This window comes from Heloderma suspectum, chromosome 1 (genome assembly GCF_057233095.1).
Source record: "Heloderma suspectum isolate Gila_16-S chromosome 1, 16-S_ref, whole genome shotgun sequence".
Classification (NCBI taxonomy): Eukaryota; Metazoa; Chordata; class Lepidosauria; order Squamata; family Helodermatidae; genus Heloderma; species Heloderma suspectum.
In genome coordinates this window covers 177541643-177566538 of record NC_139458.1, presented here as the reverse complement: position 1 = coordinate 177566538, position 24896 = coordinate 177541643, and the positions used below count along the sequence as shown (strand labels likewise).

The 24896-nt window shown below is 43.2% G+C and overlaps 1 protein-coding gene across 1 annotated transcript in view; it reads left to right on the top strand.

The window, feature by feature from the left end:
- The window catches only part of ACVR1C (activin A receptor type 1C), a 38677-nt gene that overhangs the window by 5644 nt on the left and 8137 nt on the right, over positions 1-24896 (top strand). The window contains exons 3-4 of the mRNA XM_084804038.1: positions 19517-19762; positions 21588-21818. Of these exons, the coding sequence (XP_084660164.1) occupies positions 19517-19762; positions 21588-21818 (477 nt within the window). The remainder of the gene's footprint in view (positions 1-19516; positions 19763-21587; positions 21819-24896) is intronic.

The window sequence follows — 24896 nt, the reverse complement described above, 5'->3', positions numbered from 1 at the left end:
TATCAGCCCTCACTGTTGGCAGTATTGGGTAGGGCTGGTGGGAGTTGTAGGCCAAACCATTTGGAAGGCCACAAGTTGCCCACCTGTGATGAAGTGGCTATGGATACTGAGCTTTGTGAACCAGGAAGTCCCTTGTTTATATCTCACTTCAGGCACAAACTCATTAGATGCATTAAGCATAACCCACTGATCCTGTCTTCAGCCCTACATTTGTAACATGGAGATAGTAATAGTAGTCTACTTAACAGGGTTACTGTAAGGATTAAAACGAGACAAGATATGAGGCACTTTGAATCAAGTCCATTTCTAGGCTTGAGGGGTCACGTAGCAAAGTGCTCTGTGGTTGGCCCCTTTTTATGCCTGTGGGCTTACCTGATGGCACAGGTTGTGGGCAGCAGAAGTGCTGCAGTCAACATCAGGCAGCTGGTTCTTGGAGCTGCCATTTTAATTTCTCAGAATGCCCATGATCCTTTGCTCCTGTTCATTGTGGGAAATTAAAATGGCAGCCCCAGATACCGCTGCCCAGCATAGGGAGCCCAGGGCAGACATTGATACCCTGCTAGCTACACAAAGGTGCTGACCACCAGCCAATTTGAATACTAAAGCTGGCTATATACTGAGTATTAACTATTGAGGGCTTGTGTCCAAAGCATCAAAATGTTGATGGAGCTGTCCCATGAGCAAGGACTTCCCCATTTTTCCTCAGTGTTCAGAGTAATGAGAGAAGGCCCTTAGTTTCCTAGGATGTATGAGAACCTTGCCTTCTTTATAATGGGCTTTTAAACATCTGACAATTGCTTTCAGGTCTACTCTTTACTATGTTTTCTCTCTTCATGTCCCTTTTACCCTCTGTTTCTTTCAGTGGCTTATAGAATATTAAGAAATGAACTCTTACTATATACATGCCTAGGAAACTATTCTCTTTCTTGTTGGGAAGCATGAATGAAGTGTGTCTCAGGAAGATGAGAAAGCAGGAAACTTAAAACAACAAACCAAATATATATCTTTTGGATTCTACAAAACATTAACTTGGGGGAGCTGAACTTTTCTGAATAAAGTGAGGCTGACTAAAATATTTAGTAACAGAAAGACTGAAAAAGGTCAAAATACATTTTTGCTTCGAGATCCATCATAGCTGAAACAAATATGCAGGTGCATGGTATATTGCAGTCAAAAATTTCACTTGAAATTCATATTCGAGCATCCAAAACTAATCTTCTAGCTGAGAATTTTATTTGTGTCTCTTATTACAAGGAACAGGGAAGGTTAAATGTGGTCTGCCAATGGGGTTTATTTCTTACCCTCTCCTAATTCATGAGCCTGACCGTTCAGCCTCTTCACAGCAAAAAATTGGATAGTTTAGAATTTTCAGGAAAATCCAGTTTATGATTAGTCCTACCTACCTACACAACCCATGTTCTTACTTCCCTTTTTGCAGACTGGAGTTAATAACCCTTCACTATTTCAAAGGTAATGCAGGAATATTTTAGTCATGAATTAAAGTAGTACCATGTAAGGCAGTAGTGGTACTACCTAGAGTTGAAAAGAACTAGTATATTTGTTCGCAGTTTTGCCATTTCTACCAGGTTTCAGACAAAGAAGGAAAACACTTATTCCAGTTGAATAAGAATGTATAGAACAGCTATAAAGCATATTTGTACAGATATTTATATTTTTATTGATGAAGCAGACAAGAAGAAATGTTTATTATTGAAAGTATGTGAGGAGATGGTTCCTCCCAACAGTTGTGATAGCCTTAATGGTAATTTTAGTCCCATCCCCTCAGTCAAACTCATTGCCTTGCACATTTGGGAGACGTGTGGGGGGTGTGTGTGTGTGTGTATGAAAGAGTGTGTACTTAAGAAGATCACTTCCTGACCCCTGAATCTACCTAGAGGGAGGGTGTCTCTCACCTTTTGACTCAGTCAGTCAGCCACGTTCTAGGCTGTGTTGAAGTTGGAATAAAGATTGCTGTTCTGCTAAGACTTTGGTGCATCTGCCTTATTCCTCACTTAGGGCAGACTTTCTGGGAGCTGAATTACATGAGTATGTATGCCCCCCTTTCCCAAACCCATGCAAAAACCAGAATTTTATAATATTCCCAGAATAGCTTGTTTGGTGCCAAGCCTAGTTGACTATCAATCTTCATGACATGAATTTGTGCATAATACAGACTGCAGTCTTGTGAGAGGGTGGAAATAAAAGGGAGAAATAGAAGCCCTCAGTTGAAATGTATGTGGAACTTGAGGTGTTAAGCATCAAAACTGGGATCTGCCAGGCCAGGTGTAACCATCAGTGAAAAACTTTCATTCAGGAATTTCATAGTGAAGCATCCAAAATTTTATTTGAGCCGAGAATTTTATTTTTTTTGGTCTTATTCCAAGGAATATGGAATAAAGGCCTGTTCTGTGCAATTCTTCTGGTTACCATACTCTGAAAGGGGATATAGCTGAAATTCTGTCTGAGTTTCTAGACTCCTAGCTGCCTAAAAACTGTAGGAGTTATTCTGATCAGCCTTCAGCTTTTTTTCTACATTACAGAGAAACCAAGAAACTACAGGATGTTTATACAGTTACTATTTCTGAAGTGTAAATACTAGGGAGTATTTACATCCGGAGAAATTAAGTAACGACGTTCAAGTATCATTAAGGTGAAAGTTAATGTCATAAACTGTGTGTTTCTATTGTAGTAGGAGTACAAACTTTGTCCCCTGTTTCACACTGCATAACTACTGTATATGAGGACTTCAAGGGCAAGGAGATATGCAGAGCCAAGCCTATGCATGTTTACATGGGAGTAAGTCCCTTTGTGCTAAGTGGGGCTTACTCTGAGGAAAGCATGCATTGGATTGCAGCCAGAGTCTAGTAAAAGAAATAAAAGTTGCCCTGCACAGAGGGATTTTATTTGAAAAAGGGTACTTTATTTTAAAATGTAATTGGCTTCCAGGGAACCTTAGGTAAGGGCAGCTTTGAAGCATGATTGTACAGAAACAAGTCTGATAATACATCCCCTTATCCATTTTGTGTTGTTTAAAAATCTGTGGATGTTTTGTTTTTTGATACTGTGTTTATTTTGCTGTTAATGTTTAATTATTGGAGATTTCAGTTTTAACTGTGGCTTGATGACATGAGAAGGAAATAGTTGCTTTTTATTTTGTTTTGGTAGTGCGAGAAGCTCCTCAGCTTGCCTAGAATTCTGTCTGTTGTCTCAGGTTATTTATTTTATTTATTCAATTTATGAGTTGCCTTATAGCCAAAGCTCTTAGGGCGACATATGTACAACTGTACAAATACAATAAAACCAGGGGTAAAACACAATAAAATATTTTTTGGGGGAAAAGTTTCAAAAGCAGCAACGATAGTTTAAAATAATTTAAAAAGAAGTGATAAATATCCAAGCAGCTAAGACATGAGAAAGACTATTTTAAAATGCAGCATTAAACATATAATAAAATATCATATTTTAATGATATTAAACATAACAAAAAATAAATGATGTGTTAGGTTAGAATGAATAAAGATATACCAAGTCATAGAAATCAGAGGCCTGTTCTCCCTATATGTCACAAATTGGATTTGTTCTTAATGCTAGTTAACTAAACAACTGGCTGTGTTTCTCCTATTAGACAATCATAGCCTAAAGCAGACAGTGACTGTAATCACAGAGGGACCAGACTGTATTCCTGGCCTCCGTCTGTTGGTCCAAACACGAGCCTAAGTGCATAGACCCCCTCTGTGGACTTGCATGAGCAGTATACATGGGAATATGAATCACACAATTCCTGCCTACATGTGTAGGCCACTATTCACCAATTGGTTATTTATTTACCTTATTTATATTTATTTGATTTCTATCCCACCCTTCCTCACAGAGAGCCCAGGGTGGCTATGTTGCCCATCATTTATGGGTGCTTTTCAAAACCGAGAATCAAAGGCGACATAAATACAGTAGATAGAATGTGTGGAGTTTGGGATGTGGAGGGAATATGGTCAGCAGCAAGATCCCTATTCTCCGTCTCTGCGGAGAGAAGAACGTCTCTGCAAGGCTAGTTTGCGCCATCTTATTCCGAGAGAAGTGCATTGTGGCATCGATACCGTGGCTGATGTGCAGGACTGTGGGCAGCCCTTGAGGGCTGATGTGAAATGTTGTGGTGGGGTGTATTTCCATGCTATCGGCTTCACTTTGTTTGCAACTTTGTTGCGATGTTTTCCCAATCGCATTTTCTCCTTTTCCTGTTTCCACAGTCCTTAAAGAGCCGGCTTATCATCACTGCAGCATGGGGCTCTGTGCTGTTTCCACTGAGCTCTAATCGAATTATTTTCTTGATGGCTGGGTGGCATCTGGGTTGGGTCTTATTACCTCATCAGTGTTCCCACCTCCTCCTCTTGCCAATTCCCCCTTTCTCATCCCCTTGTGCTCCACTCCAGTTAGGACTGCCTTCCCCCCCCACCCGCTGTTATTGGTCTTCCCCCTTATTCTGGCTTCCCAATGACCCTGCAAGGTGGGCTAGGAGAAGAGATAGTGGCTGGCGCCCCCCCTGGCACTGTTGTTGTTCTCCCCCTTATTCTGGCTTCCCAACAACCCTGCAAGGTGGGCTAGAAAAAGACGTAGTGGCTTGCTGGCTTCCCAATCAAAGGCACTTTAAATACCCATTGAAATCCTAACTGTCAAGCCTTTCTCCTATGTGGCTGAGAAGGGAGACCCCAAGTAAATGCATTGAAGGGGATGCACTGCCTATGCAGAAGCAAGCCACACAGATTTTAATGGCACTTACTCCCAGGAAAGGAAAGCCATAAAGCCAATGAGTTTACTCAGACGTAACACCCCCTAGCACATGCCCACACAAAGTGGGACAAAGCGCTAAAGGGGAAATACACAGGGAGGAAATGGCGAACAGAGCCAGTGGATGATATACTGGTCGTGCATCTCTTCATCTCTGCCTTCCTCCCCCCCCCCCCGCCTTCTGCTCCACTCCATCCCTTTTGATTTTTCCCTTTAAAGTGCACTTTTACTTCAACGAAGGTGCGAAAAAGCTGCGTGCAACATCTCCTCCCCTTTTAAACCCTGTCTTCCCCTAAAGTGGGGATGCGACTTAACAACTCTCAGTGACTCTCCATCTCTCTGTGAAGCCATCTTAAGGACTCCGTGAAGCCGTCTTTGCAGCTCTTCTGATTTCCCTGCCACCACCTTGACTGGGAACTTTGTAGGGATACCCAGGGCGGGCGGACACTGCACTTGTATGCCAGGGGTGCTTATGAGTGCATCTCTGCCTGACTGCACCCTCCAGTATCATCTCCCCCTCTCCTTCACATGCAGCTGCTTCCAGTGAAGACAGGGGCAGGTGAGAGACACACCCACAGGGGCTGGGCTACACGCCCCAGGGGCAGAACTACGATACCGAACCCAGTGCGGTTGTGGAAACAGCTCAGTAATGGAGCCGAAGTAAGCAGGAAAATTCGGACTATAACTAGTCTCAGAAGAAGCTGTTTTTCCACAATAAAATGCGGGGCTGGGGTTGAATGGCCATGATGTCATGGAAATACAAAGACCTCACTGCGCAGCCAGGTTGGAGTAAATTGCTGGTGGAAACACAGCCATGGTTGTATCCAAGAGTAGAAAGGCAGAATTGTCATACAGCCTGAATTCCCACCAGTAGGAGAAATCTATCAATTAAAATGTAATATCATTCACTTTGATAAAGTACCTCGGTCATGATATTATGAAGCATGAAAGGGAGGACTGGGCCCTTAAAAAAAGTAAGGACCCTCTAAATAGTCTACCAACAGAGGAAAAGTGAAATGGAGTGCCCAGCCTCTGAACTTTGATCAGAGTTCATACAATTTCGTGCAACTGGTGCTGTGTATTTTCAAATAAGTAGCTTTATCAAGACCGTCATGGTCCCAGGTGTCATGCCACCACCAGAGTCATCCTCAGAGGAGGAGCCAGAACCATCAGAGCCAGTTGGCCCCTCAGGAGACCCTAGCACTAGCCAGGACAGTCCAGGACCCTCAGGGGTGATGCCTTTGAATCTGCCTCCTAGAGAGGTGGAGAATTCAGCTTCTGAGGCAGAGGCTGAGCCACCACCTAGCCCCCAAGAACGCCACCGTGTTAAGGTGCATGATAGAATGGTTGCCAGGCGAAGGAGTGCTTGCTTACTGAAGAGGACTACTCTTCAGTTGGGCCCTCCTCATGAGGAGGACATCTGACAAGCCTCTTAACAGGAAGCAGCTGAGCACTGGGTGAGGCTGTAGTAGCTGTAGCTATATCAGCTCTCAGTGGGAACTTGAGAGCTGTTAGGATTAATGCCTCTGCTAGTTCCAGTGTGTGCCCTGCTGCTGACCCTGGACTGTTTCTTGACCCTGCTTCTGAACTCAGTAACGTATCTGACTGATTTGCTGTGGGAACAGGCAACCTCTTGCCTGTTACTTTGACCACTCTTGCCTTAGCCTAAACCCCCTTGGACTAAAATCTGTGTGCTTGATCATTTGCTTGCCAAATTGACTATTCTATTGCATTGCTCTCTGTATTTGCTTGCAAAGAGCTAAGACTCAGTCTGGAGCAAGACAAAGACCATTTGCCAAGTATACTGTTCCATAATGGGACTGCTTCAGGCTTTTCAATTGCAGTGGTTTTACCTTGTCAAATGTGGGATAGTGGAGGTGTTGACGTTGATACCTAGCATTCCTTATGATGCCTCTTCAAACATAAAGAGGCCACTGCCCATTGGCAGAGTACGTTTTGCATGTCAATGGCTCCTTACTCATTCCCTGGTATCTTCAGTTAATGAAAAAAGGCAGCTCTCTAAAAAGGAAGATCTTTGCTTTGAAACCTGCTGCCAGTCAAACAGTATTGGACTAGATGGGCCACGAGGGAGTGAGGGAGGGAGAGAGAGAATATCAGCAGGAACATCTGACAGAAAGGGCTGAGTTCAGGCCTACCTACTACAATTCTCTATCCAAAGGTGCTTGGTTAAAAAAAGAAAAGAAAAAAGCATGTCCTAGTATGTTACCATATTATATTACATTAGTCTTTCATGGTGTCTAGTGATATAACAGCTGGATTATAATATTGAGGTCTATACAATCATTTAAGAAAGCCCAAAATGCTGTGGGGAATTCTGTGGATGATGGCTGCATCTGTGTGAAGGTTTTTATTTTTTATCTCCACCTGGTATTCTGATTTTGAAGCAAAAATCCAGAAGAAAGACATCAGACAGTAACATGAGTTTAGGCTGCACATATCACAGCATTGAACACAAAGGTCACCATTACTTGGTTTTTGCAATTCTGGACCAATTTTGTGGTAGAAATTGCAAGGATTTTATCCCTTATGTGTGCTAATAGAACACCCTCCCCAAAGAAGTAAACAGGATTTCCCCAATCAGATTAGAATAACGGGCTGATTATATGTGTAACAAACTGTTTGCCTTCTATCTGGTTTAGCAGTGATCTGTTTTGAATTAGTCTAATCTTAGAAAAGAGCAGCCAGCCTGATTTGCTGTTTGCCATCGTAGGGGAGTGAAGAGCTGCAAGATGGAGTTGGATCTTCTGGCTGACTGGAGCAATTATGATGGTTCAAGAGACTGGAGAGGGGAGGAAGCAAGGCACTCCTACAGCCCAATACTCTGTACCCTTGAGCTGTCACAGTGGTTATTTAGCATCCAGAGGTTCTAGGGTTCCATATGTGGCCCCCACTGGCCTTTTTTGTGCCCAGCCCCCTCTGAATTTGCCCATGAAATTTGGTTGTATGGCAGGCAGCAAGGAAAAATGTTGTTCAGGCGTTAAGTCATGTCCGACTGTTCGTGACCCCATGGACCATAGCACGCCAGGCCTTCCTGTCCTCCGCTCTCTCCCGGAGTGTGCTCAAGTTCATATTCATTGCATTGGTAATGCTATCTAGCCATCTCATCCTCTGCCGTTCCCTTCTCCTTTTGCCTTCCATCTTTCCCAGCATCAGGGTCTTTTCCAGTGAGTTTTCTCTTCGCATTAGGTGGCCAAAATATTGGAGCTTCAGCTTCGGGATTTATCCTTCCAATGAGCACTCAGGGTTGATTTCCTTTAGGATGGACTGATTTGACCTCCTTGCAGTCCAGGGGACTCGTAAGAGTCTTCTCCAGCACCACAGTTCGAAAGCATCAATTCTTCGGCGCTCAGCCTTCCTCACACTCCAGCTCTCACAGCCAAATGTTACTACTGGGAAAACCATAGCTTTGATTAGACGGACCTTTGTCGGCAAGGTGATGTCTCTGCTTCTTACTCTGCTGTCTAGGTTTGCCATAGCTTTCCTCCCAAGGAGCAAGTGTGTTTTAATTTCATGGCTACAGTCACTGTCTGAGGTGATCTTGGAGCCCAAGAAAATAAAATCTGTCACTGCTTCCATTTCTTCCCCTTCTATATGCCAGGAAGTGATGGGGCCAGATGCCATGATCTTCGTTTTGTTAATGTTGAGTTTCAAACCAGCTTTTGCACTCTCCACTTTCACCCTCAACAAGAGGCTCTTGAGATCCTCTTCACTTTCTGCCATTAGGGTGGTATCATCTGCGTATCTGAGGTTGTTGATAATTCTCCCGGCAATCTTAATTTCGACCTGTGATTCATCCAACCTGGCGTTTCTCATGATGTACTCTGCATAAAAGTTAAATAAGCAGGGTGACAATATACAGCCTTGTTGTACTCCTTCCCCAATTTTGAACCACTCGGTTGTTCCATGTCCGGTTCTTACTGTTGCTTCTTGACCCTCATACAGGTTTCTCAGGAGACAAGTAAGGTGGTCTGGTACACCCATCTCTTTAAGAATTTGCCACAGTTTGTTGTGATCCACACAATCAAAGGCCTTAGCGTAGTCAATGAAGCAGAAATAGATGTTTTTCTGGAATTCTCTTGCTTTCTCCATGATCCAGCGAAAGTTGGCGATTTGATCTCTAGTTCCTCTGCCTCTTCGAAACCCAGCTTGTACTTCCGGTAGTTCTCGGTTCGCATACTGCTGAAGCCTAGCTTGTAGGATTTTGAGCATCACCTTGCTGGCATGTGAAATGAGCGCAATTGTATGGTAGTTTGAACACTCTGTGGTGTTGCCTTTCTTTGGAATTGGAATGTAAACTGACCTTTTCCAGTCTTGTGGCCACTGTTGAGTGTTCCAAATGTGTTGGCATATTGAGTGCAGCACTTTAACAGCATCATCTTTTAGGATCTTAAATAGCTCAGCTGGAATACTGTCATCTCCGCTAGCTTTGTTGTTAGTAATGCTTCCTAAGGCCCACTTGACTTCACTCTCTAGGATGTCCGGCTCAAGTTCAGTGACCGCACTATCATGGCTATCAGGGACATTCAGATCTTTCCTGTATAGTTCTTCCGTGTATTCTTGTCACCTCTTCTTAATCTCATCTGCTTCTGTGAGGTCCCTGCCTTCTTTGTCCTTTATCATGCCCGTCTTTGCACAAAACGTTCCCTTGATATCTCCGATTTTCTTGAAGAGATCTCTAGTCTTTCCCATTCTGTTGTTTTCTTCGATTTCTTTGCATTGTTCATTTAAAAAGACCTTTTTGTCTCTCCTTGCTATTCTCTGGAACTCTGCATTCAGTTGGATATATCTTCCCATTTCTCCCTTGCTTTTCGCATCCCTTCTTTCCTCGGCTACTTGTAAAGCCTCATCAGACAGCCACTTTGTTTTCTTGCATTTCTTTTTCTTTGGGATGGATTGAGTTGCTGCCTCCTGAACAATGTTACGGACCTCCGTCCATAGTTCCTCAGGCACTCTGTCTATCAGGTCTAATCCCTGAAATCTATTCCTCACCTCCACCGTATATTCATAAGGGATATGATTTAGGTCATACCTGAATGGTTTAGTGGTTTTCCCTACGTTCTTCAATTTAAGACGAAATTTTGCAAGAAGCAGCTCATGATCTGAGCCACAGTCAGCTCCAGGTCTTGTTTTTACTGACTGTATAGAGCTTCTCCATCTTTGGCTGCAAAGGACATAATCAATCTGATTTCGATATTGACCATCTGGTGATGTCCATGTGTAGAGTCACCTCTTGTGCTGTTGGAAAAGAGTGTTTGCTATGATCAGCGTGTTCTCTTGGCAAAACTCGATTAGCCTTTGTCCTGCTTCATTTTGTACACCAAGGCTATGCTTGCCTGCTATCCCGCTTATTTCTTGACTTCCTACTTTAGCATTCCAATCCCCTATGATGAAGAGGACATTTTTTTTGGTGTTAGTTCTAGAAGGTGTTTGAGGTCTTCATAGAACCGATCAACCTCAGCTTCTTCGGCCTCAGTGGTTGGGGCATAGACTTGAATTACTGTGATGTTGAATGGTTTGCCTTGGATTCGTACTGAGATCATTCTATCGTTTTTGAGATTGTACCCCAGTACTGCTTTTCCCACCCTACTCCATTTCTTCTAAGGGATTCTTGCCCACAGTAGTAGATATAATGGTCACCTGAATTAAATTCGCCCATGATTGTTCTTTTTAGTTTGCTGATTCCCAAGATGTCAGTGTTCAATCTTGCCATCTCATGTTTGACCACCTCCAGCTTACCTTGATTCACTGATCTTACATTCCAGATTCCTAAACAATATTGTTCTTTACAGCATCGGACTTTCTTTTCACCACCAGACACATCCACAGCTGAGTGTCCTTTCGGCTTTGGCCCAGCCGCTTCACTCTTTCTGGTGCTACTTGGAAATTCCCTCTGCTCTTCCCCAGTAGTATATTGGACACCTTCCGACCTGAGGTCTCATCTTCCGGCGTCACATCTTTTAGCCTCGTGATACGTTCCATGGGGTTTTCTTGGCAAGAATACTGGAGTGGGTTGCCATTTCCTTCTCCAGTGGACCACATTTTGTCAGAACTCTCCGCCATGACCTGTCCGCTTGGATGGCCCTGCATGGCATATCTTATGGCTTCCCTGAGTTACACAAGCCCCTTCGCCACAACAAGGCAGTGATCCATGAGTGTGTATATATATGTGGGGGTATAATGCAGCCCCCTGACCTCTGGAAGTTGCCTTACCCCTGTTCTAGGGATTCCTCAGGTATAGGTCAAGACATCCTACAAGCGTACCTCAAACCACCACATTATGTTGGTGCAGGGCGAAGTGCTCTTCATATTGGTCTTATGTAATCACCACACAGTTAACTGGAAACCAGGACTATGTTGGTGTGAGCTGTGAATTTGGCTGGGGGCATACTGTCACAGCTTCTTATTGTAGTTCAAAGGAAGCTCATTGGCACCAATATATAATTATGGAGAAGTCAGAATTTAAAATTGAGATGTAGATTGTTTCTGTTTTAAAAATCAGATTATCATTACGTGAGTGGATATCTGTGATACTACAGACCCGAGAGTTTAGCGCCCAGCGTGAAGGGTACAAAGATGGGAACTTAAGCACCTGATTCTTTTAATCCCTTTCCACAGGGAAGGGAGGAAGGAAAGAGAAAAAAGAAGTGGCTTAGCTCTCTTCCTTTTCTATCTCAAGCAAGATGAGAGCACAATCTGTGCTATCCATCTTTTACCATAAACTGGGGTAGGGAGAGTAGAAGTATTTAGGACAGGAAATCAAACATCTTACAATAATATCTTTTTTTAAGTGATGTTTGGCACCGATAATGTGATTATCATTACACATTAGAAGTCAATACACAACATAATATGTGCATTGTAATGAGGAGAGCTTACTTTCGATGCTCTGTCTCATTGTGGAACAAAAACCGAAATTAGTGATGTACAAACGTCACTTACCTGGTCCCGCAGCTTGCTTCGCGGTGGGGGGGATGCGCTTCGGTTCTCCCCCCGAAGTTCAGGCCGGGGGGGGGGGAGGCGCCCCGCCTCGCCCGGCCGCGAAATAAAAAACTGAATCTAAAAAACAAACAAACACACACCCGTGATAGGCTACGTAACGATTAACGTAGCCTATCACGGCTAGATTTCAAAAGTCAGCCGTGATAAGCTACGTAAATCGTTACGTAGCCTATCACGGATGACCTTGAAAAAAAAAAAGCGCGTACGCAAATGGCGGCGCCCATGGGCGCCGCCATTTGCGTTCCTTATTTGGTCCCGGGTAGTCTACGTAAAGATTACGTAGACTACGGCGAAAATAAGGGCAACGCTATTTGTGTTGCCCTTATTTTCGCCGTAGTCTACGTAAATCTTTACGTAGACTACCCGGGCCCAAATAAGGAACGCATATGGCGGCACCCATGGGCGCCGCCATTTGCGTACGCGCTTTTTTTTTTTCCAAAGTCACCCGTGATAGGCTACGTAACGATTTACGTAGCCTATCACGGCTGACTTTGGAAATCTAGCCGTGATAGGCTACGTTAATCGTTACGTAGGCTATTACAGGTGTGTGTGTGTGTGTGTGTGTGTTTTACATTCAATTTGTAATGGCGGCAGCGGCAGCTGGTTGGAAGACCGGCCGCCGCCTCTGCCGAAATGCCGCCGGGACCCGCTGCCGAGAGAGACATTCGAGGGAGGTAAGTCCCATCCCAGGAGGGGTGGCGGAGAATTTCACCAACAATTTCGGGGGGCTGAATGCGTTGGCATTCGGTCTCCCCGAGATTCGTGGAGAAATTCACCGCCATCCCTAACCAAAATACAGGTATCATAACTAAGGATGATCAGAAGAGACACAAGAACAAAAAGGCAACAAAATATTAAAAGCCTGATTAAAAATGATAAGCAGAGTTCAAACAGACAGCTAATATACAATTAAGGAAAAGGGGGCTAGGCTCCCTGAATTTTTTTTTTTAAGAACTTCAGCCTGCAAACGCGGTAGTGAATTTTAGAGGCCATTTTCAATTAACCCTGTGATTTCCAATGCCAAAATATAATGTGAAAGATTTTCAACATCAGGGTTGCCGTTTAGCAGATGGGTGAGGCCATGCCTCTCCTCTGAGTTTCAGATGTGTGATTATACCTCAAGCAGGAATGGAGAAATGTCTCAATTACAGTTTTTCACAATTTCTAATTTTTGCAGTCTTCATTTTGTCCCATTTCCACATCCAATTCATACATACTTTCATGCACATTCCTCCCAATATACATATTGTACATAGGTTTGCCTAATATACATATTTTTGCAAGGCCTTTTTCCTAATATAATATATTTTTGTACTCCTAATATAATGTATTTTCACTAATATGCATTTTGGGATGCATTTTCCCCTAAGATACAATTTTTTGTATGATTTTTTTGATTGGACAACTGCATCCCAAGTGCAAACATTAAAGTATAACTGCATTTTGGTTCAAATGATGGTTCAGGAAGTGCAAATTAAGCAAGTTTCCATTGAAATGTAATCTAGATGAATTCCTCCATTGCTAATCTCAGGTTCACTTAACTTTCTGGTTTATTATGAGCTATAAAAAAAAGAACTAAAGGAATGCAACTGAATATATCCAAGAACAGGCATTGATACTCTGTTGTGAATCTTGCCTGCCATGAAATGTCTTTGCCTTTCCTCCTGAAACTTGAAACTACAGGTGATCACAGTCCAGTTTAAGGTGGGTCTCACCTTAAATGTTACCAAAACATTGCTTTCTTTGTTTTGCAAAAGATGGCAGGAGGAGAGAAGGACAAAGTGAAAGAGTGAGGATACCTCTTTGGGAGAAATGAATACTGATTTTATACTAGTTTAACTGTCTTGATTCCCAAAAAGAATCTGGGGAATTATATTTCAGTGCAGATATAAAGAATTATGTTGTATCTCTACATGCACCCCTGTACACAAGTGCTATTCCCAGAGTTCCTTAGGGAGAAAGAATAACTATTAAATTGGTAAGTCTGCAGTGTAGACTTACCTTATATGCCTTGAAGGAGAAAGATGGACTGTGGTTTGATATCCTGGTTTGGCAGCCCCTCACAAACTGTGGTTTGTAATCTAGCATAGGTTCAGACATAACATCTAAGCATGGTTTTGTATTATGCCCGAATACAGCCATTATCTGGGAAGGAGATTCAAAATGCTGGGATTCAAAATCCTTTTGATGCCTGAGCAACTGGTTAATTATAAGTATTTGTTAAGGAGCAACTCCAAAAGCACTCCATAACAGTGTAGTTTGCTGGATCAACTGTTTTGAATCAGCAGAGATTATGTATACGTGAGACTAAAGGTAAACTTTAGATAAAGTTAAGCAAAGCGTCCCCTTCTGATAAACTCGTGGTGATTGAGACATGCTGTGGCCTTTGTTCAAGCACAGCTAACCCCTCTGGGAATGCTCTCATGACTAACATGAGTGGGCATATTGCCTGTTTATCCTGAATATCAGAAGCTAGTTTGTGTTGAACTGGCCCAGTGTTCTATCTTGTCCAGTTTTCTTTACTTGGACAGGCAGCATCTCTAGATGTGTTTCCTAGGGGGTTTCTCTACAAGCTATTTACTCCGAGCTGGCTGCATGTTGAAGTCATTAGGGATACATGATATCGTGGCCATCCAGCAGCACCCCGGAGCTTCTCACGAATTGTCATCAGTATAGTTGTATGCCCCAAGCCCCGCATTTACTTTAAGTAGACTAGCCCTGCCCAGGGGTGTGCCTTTCACAATGACCCCGATCAAGATGTGTTTCCTGCCCCTGTGTTTCTCAGCAGAAAACAATTAGTGCCTACTCAGAAGTAACTCCCATTGTGCTCAATGAGACTTGTCCCCTGAATGCCCACATCAGAGATCCCCTTCAACTGAAATGGCACAGTTTAAACCACATTCCCTAAATGCTCTAAAGTGTGATCTTGAGGCTGATTCTCCATTGTTTCGTTTATTGCCATAGGAAGTAACTACTTCACAGCTTTGTTATAGTGATCATGCACAGTATCAGTCTGGTTAGAAAGGAGGCTGGTTTCTCATCCCTCTGGTGTTCCCACCCCTATCTCAGTACAAGCATATGTTTGTCTACTCAGAAGTAACTCCCATTGTGGTCAGTGAGGCTTGCTCCTGAAATGCAGGTGCATCTGGACCTTCAGGAGTAAGGAGAAAGGGGGGGGGGAAGCCTGTCTTATTGGTTAAGCAGCCCCTGCCGGTCAGAGGACGTTCACTCCAACCCCCACCCAGAAGTACGTTCTGTGAAGCGATTTTTACTGGTGCGGAGCACTCGCTCGTGGAGCCCTGCATGGACCAAAGTGCAGCAAAGCTGATTCCTTTTTAAAAATCTGGTACTCCACCATTTGCTTCTCCTTCCGTTGTCATGGAAACGCCCCCCTAGACTTACTTCCTGAGGGCCTAACTACATGCTACTTTCAATTTGTCAGTGTCTGTTTTGATATTACCTCAGGCTGCCGTCTGATGTACCCTTACTAGGGACTAAGACCCAATGAATACAGTGAGACGTAATTACAAGTAAATATGCCTAGGTTCACCCTGTTCACTAAACTTTGGGGGTTAACACATGCATGTTAAAAGCATTATTATGTACGGATATGTTTTTCTGCTTGTAATTGTAATTGGATTGCTATTGCTGTGCATTGCATTTAATTTACCTTGCTTTTCAGAGGGTTATTTTCAACTGCTTAGCAACCAAATAACATCATCTTCCATTGCTTAAAAATGGTCCTCATTAGTCGAGCATGGTCAGTGCTTCATATGGTGCTTTAAGTGCAGCAGGCAGTTGTCAGGTTGTTCACTTGATTGCAAGTTAATTTATAAACAACTTCTGTTTTTGAACCATGAAAAAGTGAGTAGGTTTTTAAAAATCGGAGCTGCAAAACCTGCTTTCTTTACTGTTGTCCATTAGTGGCTTCAGTTAGTCAACAGGAGATTCATTTTATGTTTCCTAAGAGAGAAACATGACGATGGTGCAATGCTAATTCTTGTTTTGGCCAGACTTGGGTCATGCCATAGTTTTATTTTGAATGTGCTATTAACTTTTTCTTGTATTTCCAGCGTAGTTCATGAGTTTATCCTCATCACACTTCTGGTGCCCTGGTAACTTGTCTCAGGGTGTCATAGTGTAGCATTAAAAATAGATTTTAGTGTTTAATAGACAGAACATTCTGTTTTCCAGGATTTCCTTGTATTTTTTCCCCTCTCTCTCCAGACAGAGGCATTCATCTCTTGATAAAACTCTCAGGAGACTAGTGTCTGAAATCTGGAGCATGCTTACTTGGAAGTAAGTTCAGTTAAAATCAATGGCCCATACATCCAAGTAAAGGTACTGGGCTGTAAGGAAGAAGCAAAGACCAGATCTCTAGCACAGTGAAAGATTTAAGCCCCACTGGCCCAACAGTTGAGGATACTGCCATTAAAGTTATGGGTTTAGAACAGCCCCACTGGATCATACCAACAGTCCATCTTGTCTAGCAACTTATTTTTAAAGAAGTTTAGTAAATCTATTAAATCAATCCATCCATCCATCTATCCATCCCAGGGCCCCTGGGGAGACGAATGATGATGAAACTAGCATAAATCTCTAGTGTGAATATGCCTTTTATTGTTTGTTTAGCAATGTGAATCAAAACTGGAATGAAGCTGTTTGTTGGCTGGAAGCCATACTAACCTTTCACACAAAGTACAGAACAGTTAGGATGCCAGAAAGGATTATTGTGCACGCTGACATGTACCTTGATGTCATAGGTCATGTTGACAGATGGGTCTTGCAAGCTACTTATCTGAAAAGTATCATTTCTTGCCTTGCATGGTTGAGCTAAATAGCCAAGATAGATGTGCATTTAGCTCCTTCAATAAAGCATAATCAGTGTAGCACGTAAGGCTAAAGCACAGTGGGGGTGGGGAAAGGTCTCCTATATGTGTGTAGGAGAGCCCTGCCAGCACAATGTGCGAATAAGCCAACAGACATGGTATAAGTGTGTTTTTAACATGACAGGTGCCCCTTTCATGCATTGCTCATGCAAAGGGTTCCCCCCCCCCCCAATGCATTACAAAGGCAGGATGGCTGCTGGCTGAGGCTATGCCTGATCAACCACACTTTGAATGTGGACATCTGCAAAGGCTTTTTTTAGATGTCTGTGCTCAACATGTGGATGTTGGGATGCTAATTTGCATGAGTAACGTGTGAAGGGGGCTAGAGTGTCTGTGGGATATTTTTTGCTCATGTTGCACACAGATCAAGCTTCTGTGATAAGCTTATCAGTTGTGACATTCTCTCCAGTGAGGGATTTATTTACAGAAGCGGAATGCTTGACTGCACATGACAAAGTAATTAGCTAAATTTAGGGCAGTAGGTGTCACTTTATCATGTGTATTCTACAGCTGAAGTTGACCTGTATCTCCCCCTGTTTATTCTGATTTTGTTACATGGTGACTTTTACAAGTAGGAAAAGCTTTTTCTAGCCATTTTGGAAAGCATCATATGTGCTGCTCTTGCATATTGTTTTCCCCCATCCCACCATAAAATATGTATGATATGTATGTAGCCATCTAATCCGATCTTTAAAACACATGCAGTGTTCTCACCTGTTGTACTATTTATTTGTATGGAAGGCAACTTAGCTTTGGCTGGAATTAACTACCAGTAGGTTCCTTCCTCCCAGAACCTATTTTGTCAGTGGCTGTTCTGTCTTTTTATTTTTAAAATGAACATAGCTAAACACTTATTAATGGTCCTCTTCTGTGAACCACTCCTTCTCCTTTTTTCAATGATGCAGCGGTAAACTTTGAAGTGCAGGCGCTCATTATGACAGTCCCCATAGCCACGCCCCCAAGAAGAGCTGAAAATGTTAGGCAGTTGTGTTGATCCACATCAACAAACCAGTTCTAGCAGCTTCCACCTCTAGCAGGAGCAGGTCTTTTATATAGCTAATGGGTCTTAATTTCCCATTCAAGACCAAGCCACCCAAAATTCTTGGCATCACAACAGGGAACAATATATATCGTTCCTGGGAAAATTCATCCCCGCCCCCCTCTCCCGCCAAATACTGGGAGAATTGTAGCTAAGCTCTGAGGGAACTGGACTTTGAATGGGGTGGCCAATGATGTGAGCGTCCCTGCTAATTAAAAAGTGCGGGTGCTATGTCCTTGGCTCCACTCCACCACTGCCTTTTTGTCATTTCTGCTAGGCACCATTTCTTCTTTTATAGTGGCAGCATGGGAACCATTGTGGCACAGCTCTTCCTTCTCCTGCGGCTGCTGACATAATGTGACAGTCCCCAGGCTGCATAGGAGGAGCTCGTGCTCTTCACCACCCCAGAACTGCCCTTATAAGATCGGGGATAATACTGGTGAGAGGAAAAGTCGCAGCAGGGGCTCCTGAGATGTGTCCAGATTATGCCATCAGCTCAGGAAGGAGCATGAGAAAGGGGATTGTAAGCTGTTCTGGCAGATACCTGTGCATTATTTGAAGGTTGTTTTAAAAGAATTCCACTGGAAAATCCTCTGTGTGCATGGGGAGATGGCATCCAAACACTTGCTCACGTCCTGTTGTTTTGCTCCTTTCACAGAGATTTGCAGAAAACGTTAATCACCCCACTATTAGTATCTCTTTCATAGCATTTACCTGATTTGTAGGTATCCATGCTTCTTTTGGACCAAGATAAACAGGTGACAGAAAAGTCTGCAGAATTAAAATAAGGTCTACTATGGTGCCCCATGTCCTATGTTTTTAAATACTTTGGTAATCCTATTTTCTTAGTAGTGTTTTATATTTGATGTAATCTGTGGTTGATGGAAATCATTTTTATAATTCTGTCTGTTCTGTTGTGTTTCATTTATGATGTATTAAGTGCAGTGGCTTGTGGCTGATGCATATGAAATTTCTATTTTTTGGAAAAGAGCTTAGTCCAAATAAATAATGCTTCACCCAACCTCTGCTCTAGCTGCTGCCCCTGCAGTCACACACCAAGAGATTGTGTTACAGAAAGCCCCAGCTTATCTGGTCACCGAACTCATCCCACGCTGGTATACCACTTCCTCTCACCAGAGGTCCCCCCTCCTGTAGTTCCATTCTCTCCCACCAGAGGCCCCTGTGAACCATCCAATCTCCTGCCATACACATCACACACACAAGCAGGATATTGCTTTCATTTCTTCTATGAGATCTTTTCACTATCGATATAATATATTATCAATAGATATAAAGGGTTGTTGTCCTTGGTCAAGCAACCAAGAGGCAATGAATGAGATAAGTGACAATCTTTTTTCCTTGTTACCAGGCTGATTGATGAAGCAGTGGAGAGCTTTTGAGTTACACAGAGCTCTTCATCAAATAGCTACCTAACTTCACAACTTTGCGCAGTAAAATAATGAGTGGTATCCAATGAGCCCCTCTAGTTTCCATCAGTGTAAGTGGGAGGGGGGCAATTCCCCCTCCTTCCTACGGCCCTTTCATGCAACCTCAAAATCTGCTCTGGAGGACTGGGGGACTCTAGAGCAGATTTGGGGGGAGTGAAGGGGCTGTAGGAGGAAGTAAAATTCCATTGCGCAAGCCGAATTCCACTTTCATGGCATTGGATTTTGCCCAGTGTAAATCCATTTAGCCACTTCCCTAAAAATGTATATGTAAGAACTTTCCTGAGAAGGCAGTGGAGCATACAAGATAGCATACTGATCTTGTTTTGTCTGTTTTTAAGGTCAAGATACTTCAAGCAAATCAAAGCTGGGACCTGTGGAGTTGACAGTGATGATAACTGTACCCGTATGTGTCTTGTCTATAGCTCTAATGCTGGCTGTATACACTTGTCAAGGCCACCACTGCAGATTCAGGAAGAAAAGAAGGCCAAATATTGAAGAACCTCTATCTGAATGCAATCTGGTGAACCCAGGGAAAAGTCTCAGAGATCTAATTTTTGATATGACAACATCAGGTTCGGGATCTGGTATGTGTGTACGCGCTGCAGAATACATTTGAATTTCCGTAGGCGTATAAACCTTTTCTTAATATTTACATAGCAGACATTTATTGCAATGCTGTAGGAGGGTGTGTGGTGACAGACAAGTAGACACACCTCCCTTACATGTGCTATAGAACGTGCATATCTGTCATAGTGAACTTCTCCTTAGGCTGTTTGACTCTAGCTGTTCCACAAGCATACTGTTTTATTTTTAAGTCAGTGGTTGCTTTAGAAATTTTCATCTGCCTTCAGCATAGGCTATGTGTATCTCCACTGAGAAGCTAAGTTTTCCAGGAAAAAGCACCATCTTTGGTATTCCAAACAATATCTGACGATAAGCCAAATGTGGAAGGGGTTTATGACTGTAAAGCTATAGTAACTGAAGTCTCTGCAATATTTCCAGACTATTCTTTGTATGTCTGTGAAAGACAAATGTTTTGGCTTCAAAGGTCAGGTTGACAAATTCTGGGTATTGCCTGAGCCAGAAACTTTAAAACTGTTTTGAAATAAATGTAGATTTTGATGAATCTTCTTGCTTAACACCATGGCTTATGTGAAGACAGGGGCTGAAATCTCATTTCTTCTAAACTGAGTGCCTGGAAGTCCTGGCCTTAGACAGGACCAATCTGTCAATTGTTGTTCTTAAAAGACGCCATCTTACTGGTGGTTGTGCTGCTCTCAGTTAATGCCCTTGGTCAGGATATCCAACATTCTCCAGGGACGCTTCATTATCCAGGCAGCTGTCTGGGGGCTGTGAGGCTATCACATTCTCATCCCAAATTTACAACCATCAAGGGTTAAAATGACTATGGTGAACTTATCCTCCTATATTAGTCTGTCAACCTCTGGAGGAGCCCATAAAATTTGCTCCTGCCATGAGACCATTGGGTATAAAAAGAGGAAAGAAGGTTGAAAATGGTACACCACTGTGAAGGATTGGTCAGGGGCCTGCAAGCACAAGTGTGATGGCAGGTTTCTTCCAGTGAATATACTTCAGGAGCCATAAAATCACATTTGGAAACAAAGGTTACTTTTCTATCGTGGATGGGTGGGTATTGTTTTCAGTTAACATTATGCATAAGCTACATGGAGGAAAGCATCCAGGCTTATTGCCAAAATTGTACATATCTATTTTATAATTATGCACTGAATTATAGAATGAAATAGGGCCCTTTCACATTGGCCCACCTAACAAGCTAGCTGTTCTTCATTCCCCACTATTGACTGTAGTTATGAGGTTGTGAGTAATACATGTATAAGGGATCTTATTGCAGTGTATCCTCACGTCTTAACAGTAGTGCTCCTGTTCAGGGTTCCAGCCAGCCATGTTACCTGCCAGGATACTCCATTCCATTCTCTCCCTCCGCATTTTCTCTTGTTCTTTTCCAGCTGAACATCAACCATCTATGGCTCCTGAGCATGCTTGCTTCTCATTGGGTTGGGGTTTGGGGGGGGGGACTTCCCCCCCATAGGCTTTGTTTTTTAAAAAAGTTTTTTTGTACTGCAAGCCTTGACGTTCTCCAGTGCATGCTGATGCCTCCTTCTCATTTCTCAGTGGGCCCATTTTGGTTCCATGTCAACATTTGCCACCTGAGTTTGCTGTTAGAAGGAGCAATAGATGGTATGCAATTGAAGAGCAATCCAGGTCAATCAAAAACAATGGGAGTTTTGCCATTGATTTTAATATGATGTGGATTTCACGAATCTCTCTGTGTACATATTACACATGTTGTGGAACAGTGATAATTACTGTGTGTTTTTTAAAGTCTGTGAATGCTGTATTTTAAAACACCTGCATCTCTCTTGTTAGGTTTACCTCTCCTTGTCCAAAGAACAATTGCAAGGACTATTGTTCTCCAGGAAATAGTAGGAAAAGGTCGATTCGGCGAAGTCTGGCGTGGAAAATGGTGTGGGGAAGATGTAGCTGTGAAAATCTTTTCCTCAAGAGATGAAAGATCTTGGTTTCGTGAAGCAGAAATCTATCAGACAATTATGCTGAGGCATGAAAATATCTTGGGTTTTATTGCTGCCGATAACAAGGGTATTGTACCTCCAAACAGTTTCACAATATTTGTCATGTGCTAGATTAACTTAGTTGTTTATAATGATTTGGATTTGGTGAAGAGAGGGAAGTTCCACTCTGTGATACTTCTGTGAACTAGCAGTGTTCCCATATGAGCATGCCCAACAGCTGAGATCATCAGTGCAGGCCATTTCCAGAATGTCCTCACCAGTGGAGGTTGGGTAGTCTACTGGAGGAGAAGGCTATCAATGGCTACTAGTCCTGATGGCTATATGTTGCTGCCAGTATCAAAAGCAATATGCCTACATACACCAGTTGCTGGGCAACATGGGTGGGAGGGTGCTGTTGCACTCATGTCGTACTTGTGGGTTTCCCGTGGGCTGCTGGTTGGCCACTGTGTGAAAAGAATGCTGGACTATCTGGATTCTTGGTATGATCCAGCAAGGCTTTTCTTATGTTCTTTTGTAGTTGCTGGAAAGAAAGCGTTCTCTGTGGTTCTGCCCTAATTATGGAACCCCTTTCCAATGGAGATCCATCTGTTGCCTTTGTTATTATCCTCCAGATATCAGGCAGAGCCCATCCCAGTGTTGGGGAACCTCTGGCTCATGTCCCAACGTGGCCTGTGGAGGTTCCCCATCCAGCCTGCAGGAGTTAGGACTCCCTCCACGGGCTCCTCCCCTCCCCAAGCTCTCTTTCTTGTACTTTCGGGCTTTTCCCAGGTTTTTTAGCACTACTCTTAGCACTGTTTTTAGTATTGCTTTTTTTTTTACTGATGCTGTTGTGATGTCCCTCTTTATTTGTGTAACGGTATATAATGAGTGTGTGTGTGCTTGATTTTTAATGGTTCTTTTGTGATGCTCCTTGATATGTTATACACTGCCTTTGGTACCAACCATGGTAGAAAGGCAGTATATACTTTGAACAAATAAACAAAAAACATGGGAATCAAGACTTGAAGCTCTACATCGCTTTGGTTTGTGTCGGACTATAGAGTTTTGTTTATAACAGTGGTGGCTACAATGCAACACACTGTAAAGTTCTCTTAAGTCCGTTTTCAGTGGATTTAAGAATGTATAACTCTGTGTCTAATTTACATTTTCTTGCAATCATGTTTGAGGGGGTGTGGCCTGAGCACTCCCAGCAGCTTTGTGGGCAGGAAGTTCGTCTGTTTCCTGCCTCCCAGCTGAGCAGAGCAGAGGAAGCTGCTCCAGCTGGTCTAGGGACTACAGAAGCAAGCAAGCTTCCAGAGAGCGAGCAAACAGGGGGAGCAAACAGGAGTTGGCCAGGGGAGTTCAGCAGGGGAGGTCAAGGGGAAGGCCCCTAACATGTTTTTTTTCCCCATTTTTTTTCATTTTTTCCATTTTTTAAAATTTCTTTTTATTGTAACACACTCTTCTATACCAGTGGGCCAGTGTTTTTAACCTCCAGTGAGTAGAGGACCAGGCACAGGCTAGTCTAGAACAATCACAAAGCTAGACACAAAAAGGAAAAGAGGCTATGGAAGAAAAGGACTCTCCAGTGGCCGTGACCTGCAACATTTGTGCCATGTTTGTTTTCTTGCCTGAGATCAATATGGCCTACACGTGCAACAAGTGCAAGTTGATCACACTGTTGGAAGAGTAAGTAAGAGGACTAGAGTAGCGAGTGTCGACCCTCCAGGGAATAAGAGAACACAAAGAGTTCTTGGACAGAATGGCGGAACTACAGCAGCAAAGTGAAGAACAGAAGCTACAAGCGCAACAGCAAGGTGAGGCAGAAAAGGAAAATGCTGCTGCGAGGAAGAATGCAGTAGAGGATACTCCTTGGAAAAGGGTGATGGTTAGGAGCAGAAGAACTAGAAGCCACTCTACACCAGTGGAAGCAGTGGAACTAGGGAACCGTTTCTGTGTACTTGAGGATGAGACTGGAGGACAGCCTGCAGAGGAAGAATTGCAGGGGACCCTGCATGAGAGTGAGCAAGAGGCTGAATGTAAGTCAAGCAGAGGCAATGAAACAAAGGCCTACAACAACAAGAAGCAAAGAGGAGGAGTAGTGGGAGACTCCTTGCTATGTGGGATCGAAACCCAAGTATGTCGTGAAGACCCATGGACTCTCCAGGTATGCTGTCTCCCGGGAGGACAGATTAGAGATGTGACTGAAGGGTTGCCTGCACTCATAAAGCCCGCTGACAGGTTCTCATTCATGTGGGAACAAGTGATACTGCCAAGCAGAGCTACGAAGAAATCACATCAGACTTTGAAGCTTTGGGAAGGAAACTCAAGAACTTTGGGGCCCAGATAGTTTTCTCATCCATCCTTCCAGTAGTTAGAAGAGAGATAGAAAGGGAAAGAAAAATACTCCAGGTGAATGACTGGCTACAAAGGTGGTGCCGACGAGAGAGATTTGGATTCTGGGACCACGGGCTATACTTCCTGGAAGATGGGCTGTTGGCAAGGGATGGGTTGCACCTCACAAAGGATGGGAAGAATGCGTTTGGCCACAGCATGAAGAACTTCATCAGGAGGGCTTTAAACTGAATCCTACGGGGAAGGGAGACATAAAGTTGGGGGTAACAATGGATGAAGGCTCATGCACCACAACGGAGAGAACAGCTCTAATGTCCCAATAGTAGTTTTCAGGAACATGTAGGAAGAAAGCCAGACTATGAAGCACATGGTCTTCAATGTCTATACACTAATGCCCAGAGTACGGGAAACAAATGGAACGAACTTGAACTCTTAGTACAGGAGGGAAATTATGACTTGATAGGTATAACTGAGACTTGGTGGGATGACTCCCATGTCTTGAATACAGCAATTGAAGGATATAACTTGTTCAAAAAGAACAGGAGGAACAGAAAGGGAGGTGGACTTGCACTATATGTTAAAAATACATATCTCTACACAGAAATACAGGAGGATGAGCTTGGTAGCCCCATCGAGAGCAACTGGGTTAAAAGAAATGGAGCAAAGAATAAAAGGAACATGGTGGTTGGAGTCTACCAGCCACCCAATCAAGGAAAGGACAAGGATGAAACTTTTGAAAATCAAATTGCCAACGTTTCAAGGAAGCATGATGTAGTAGTAATGGGGGACTTCAATTTCCCCAATGTTTGTC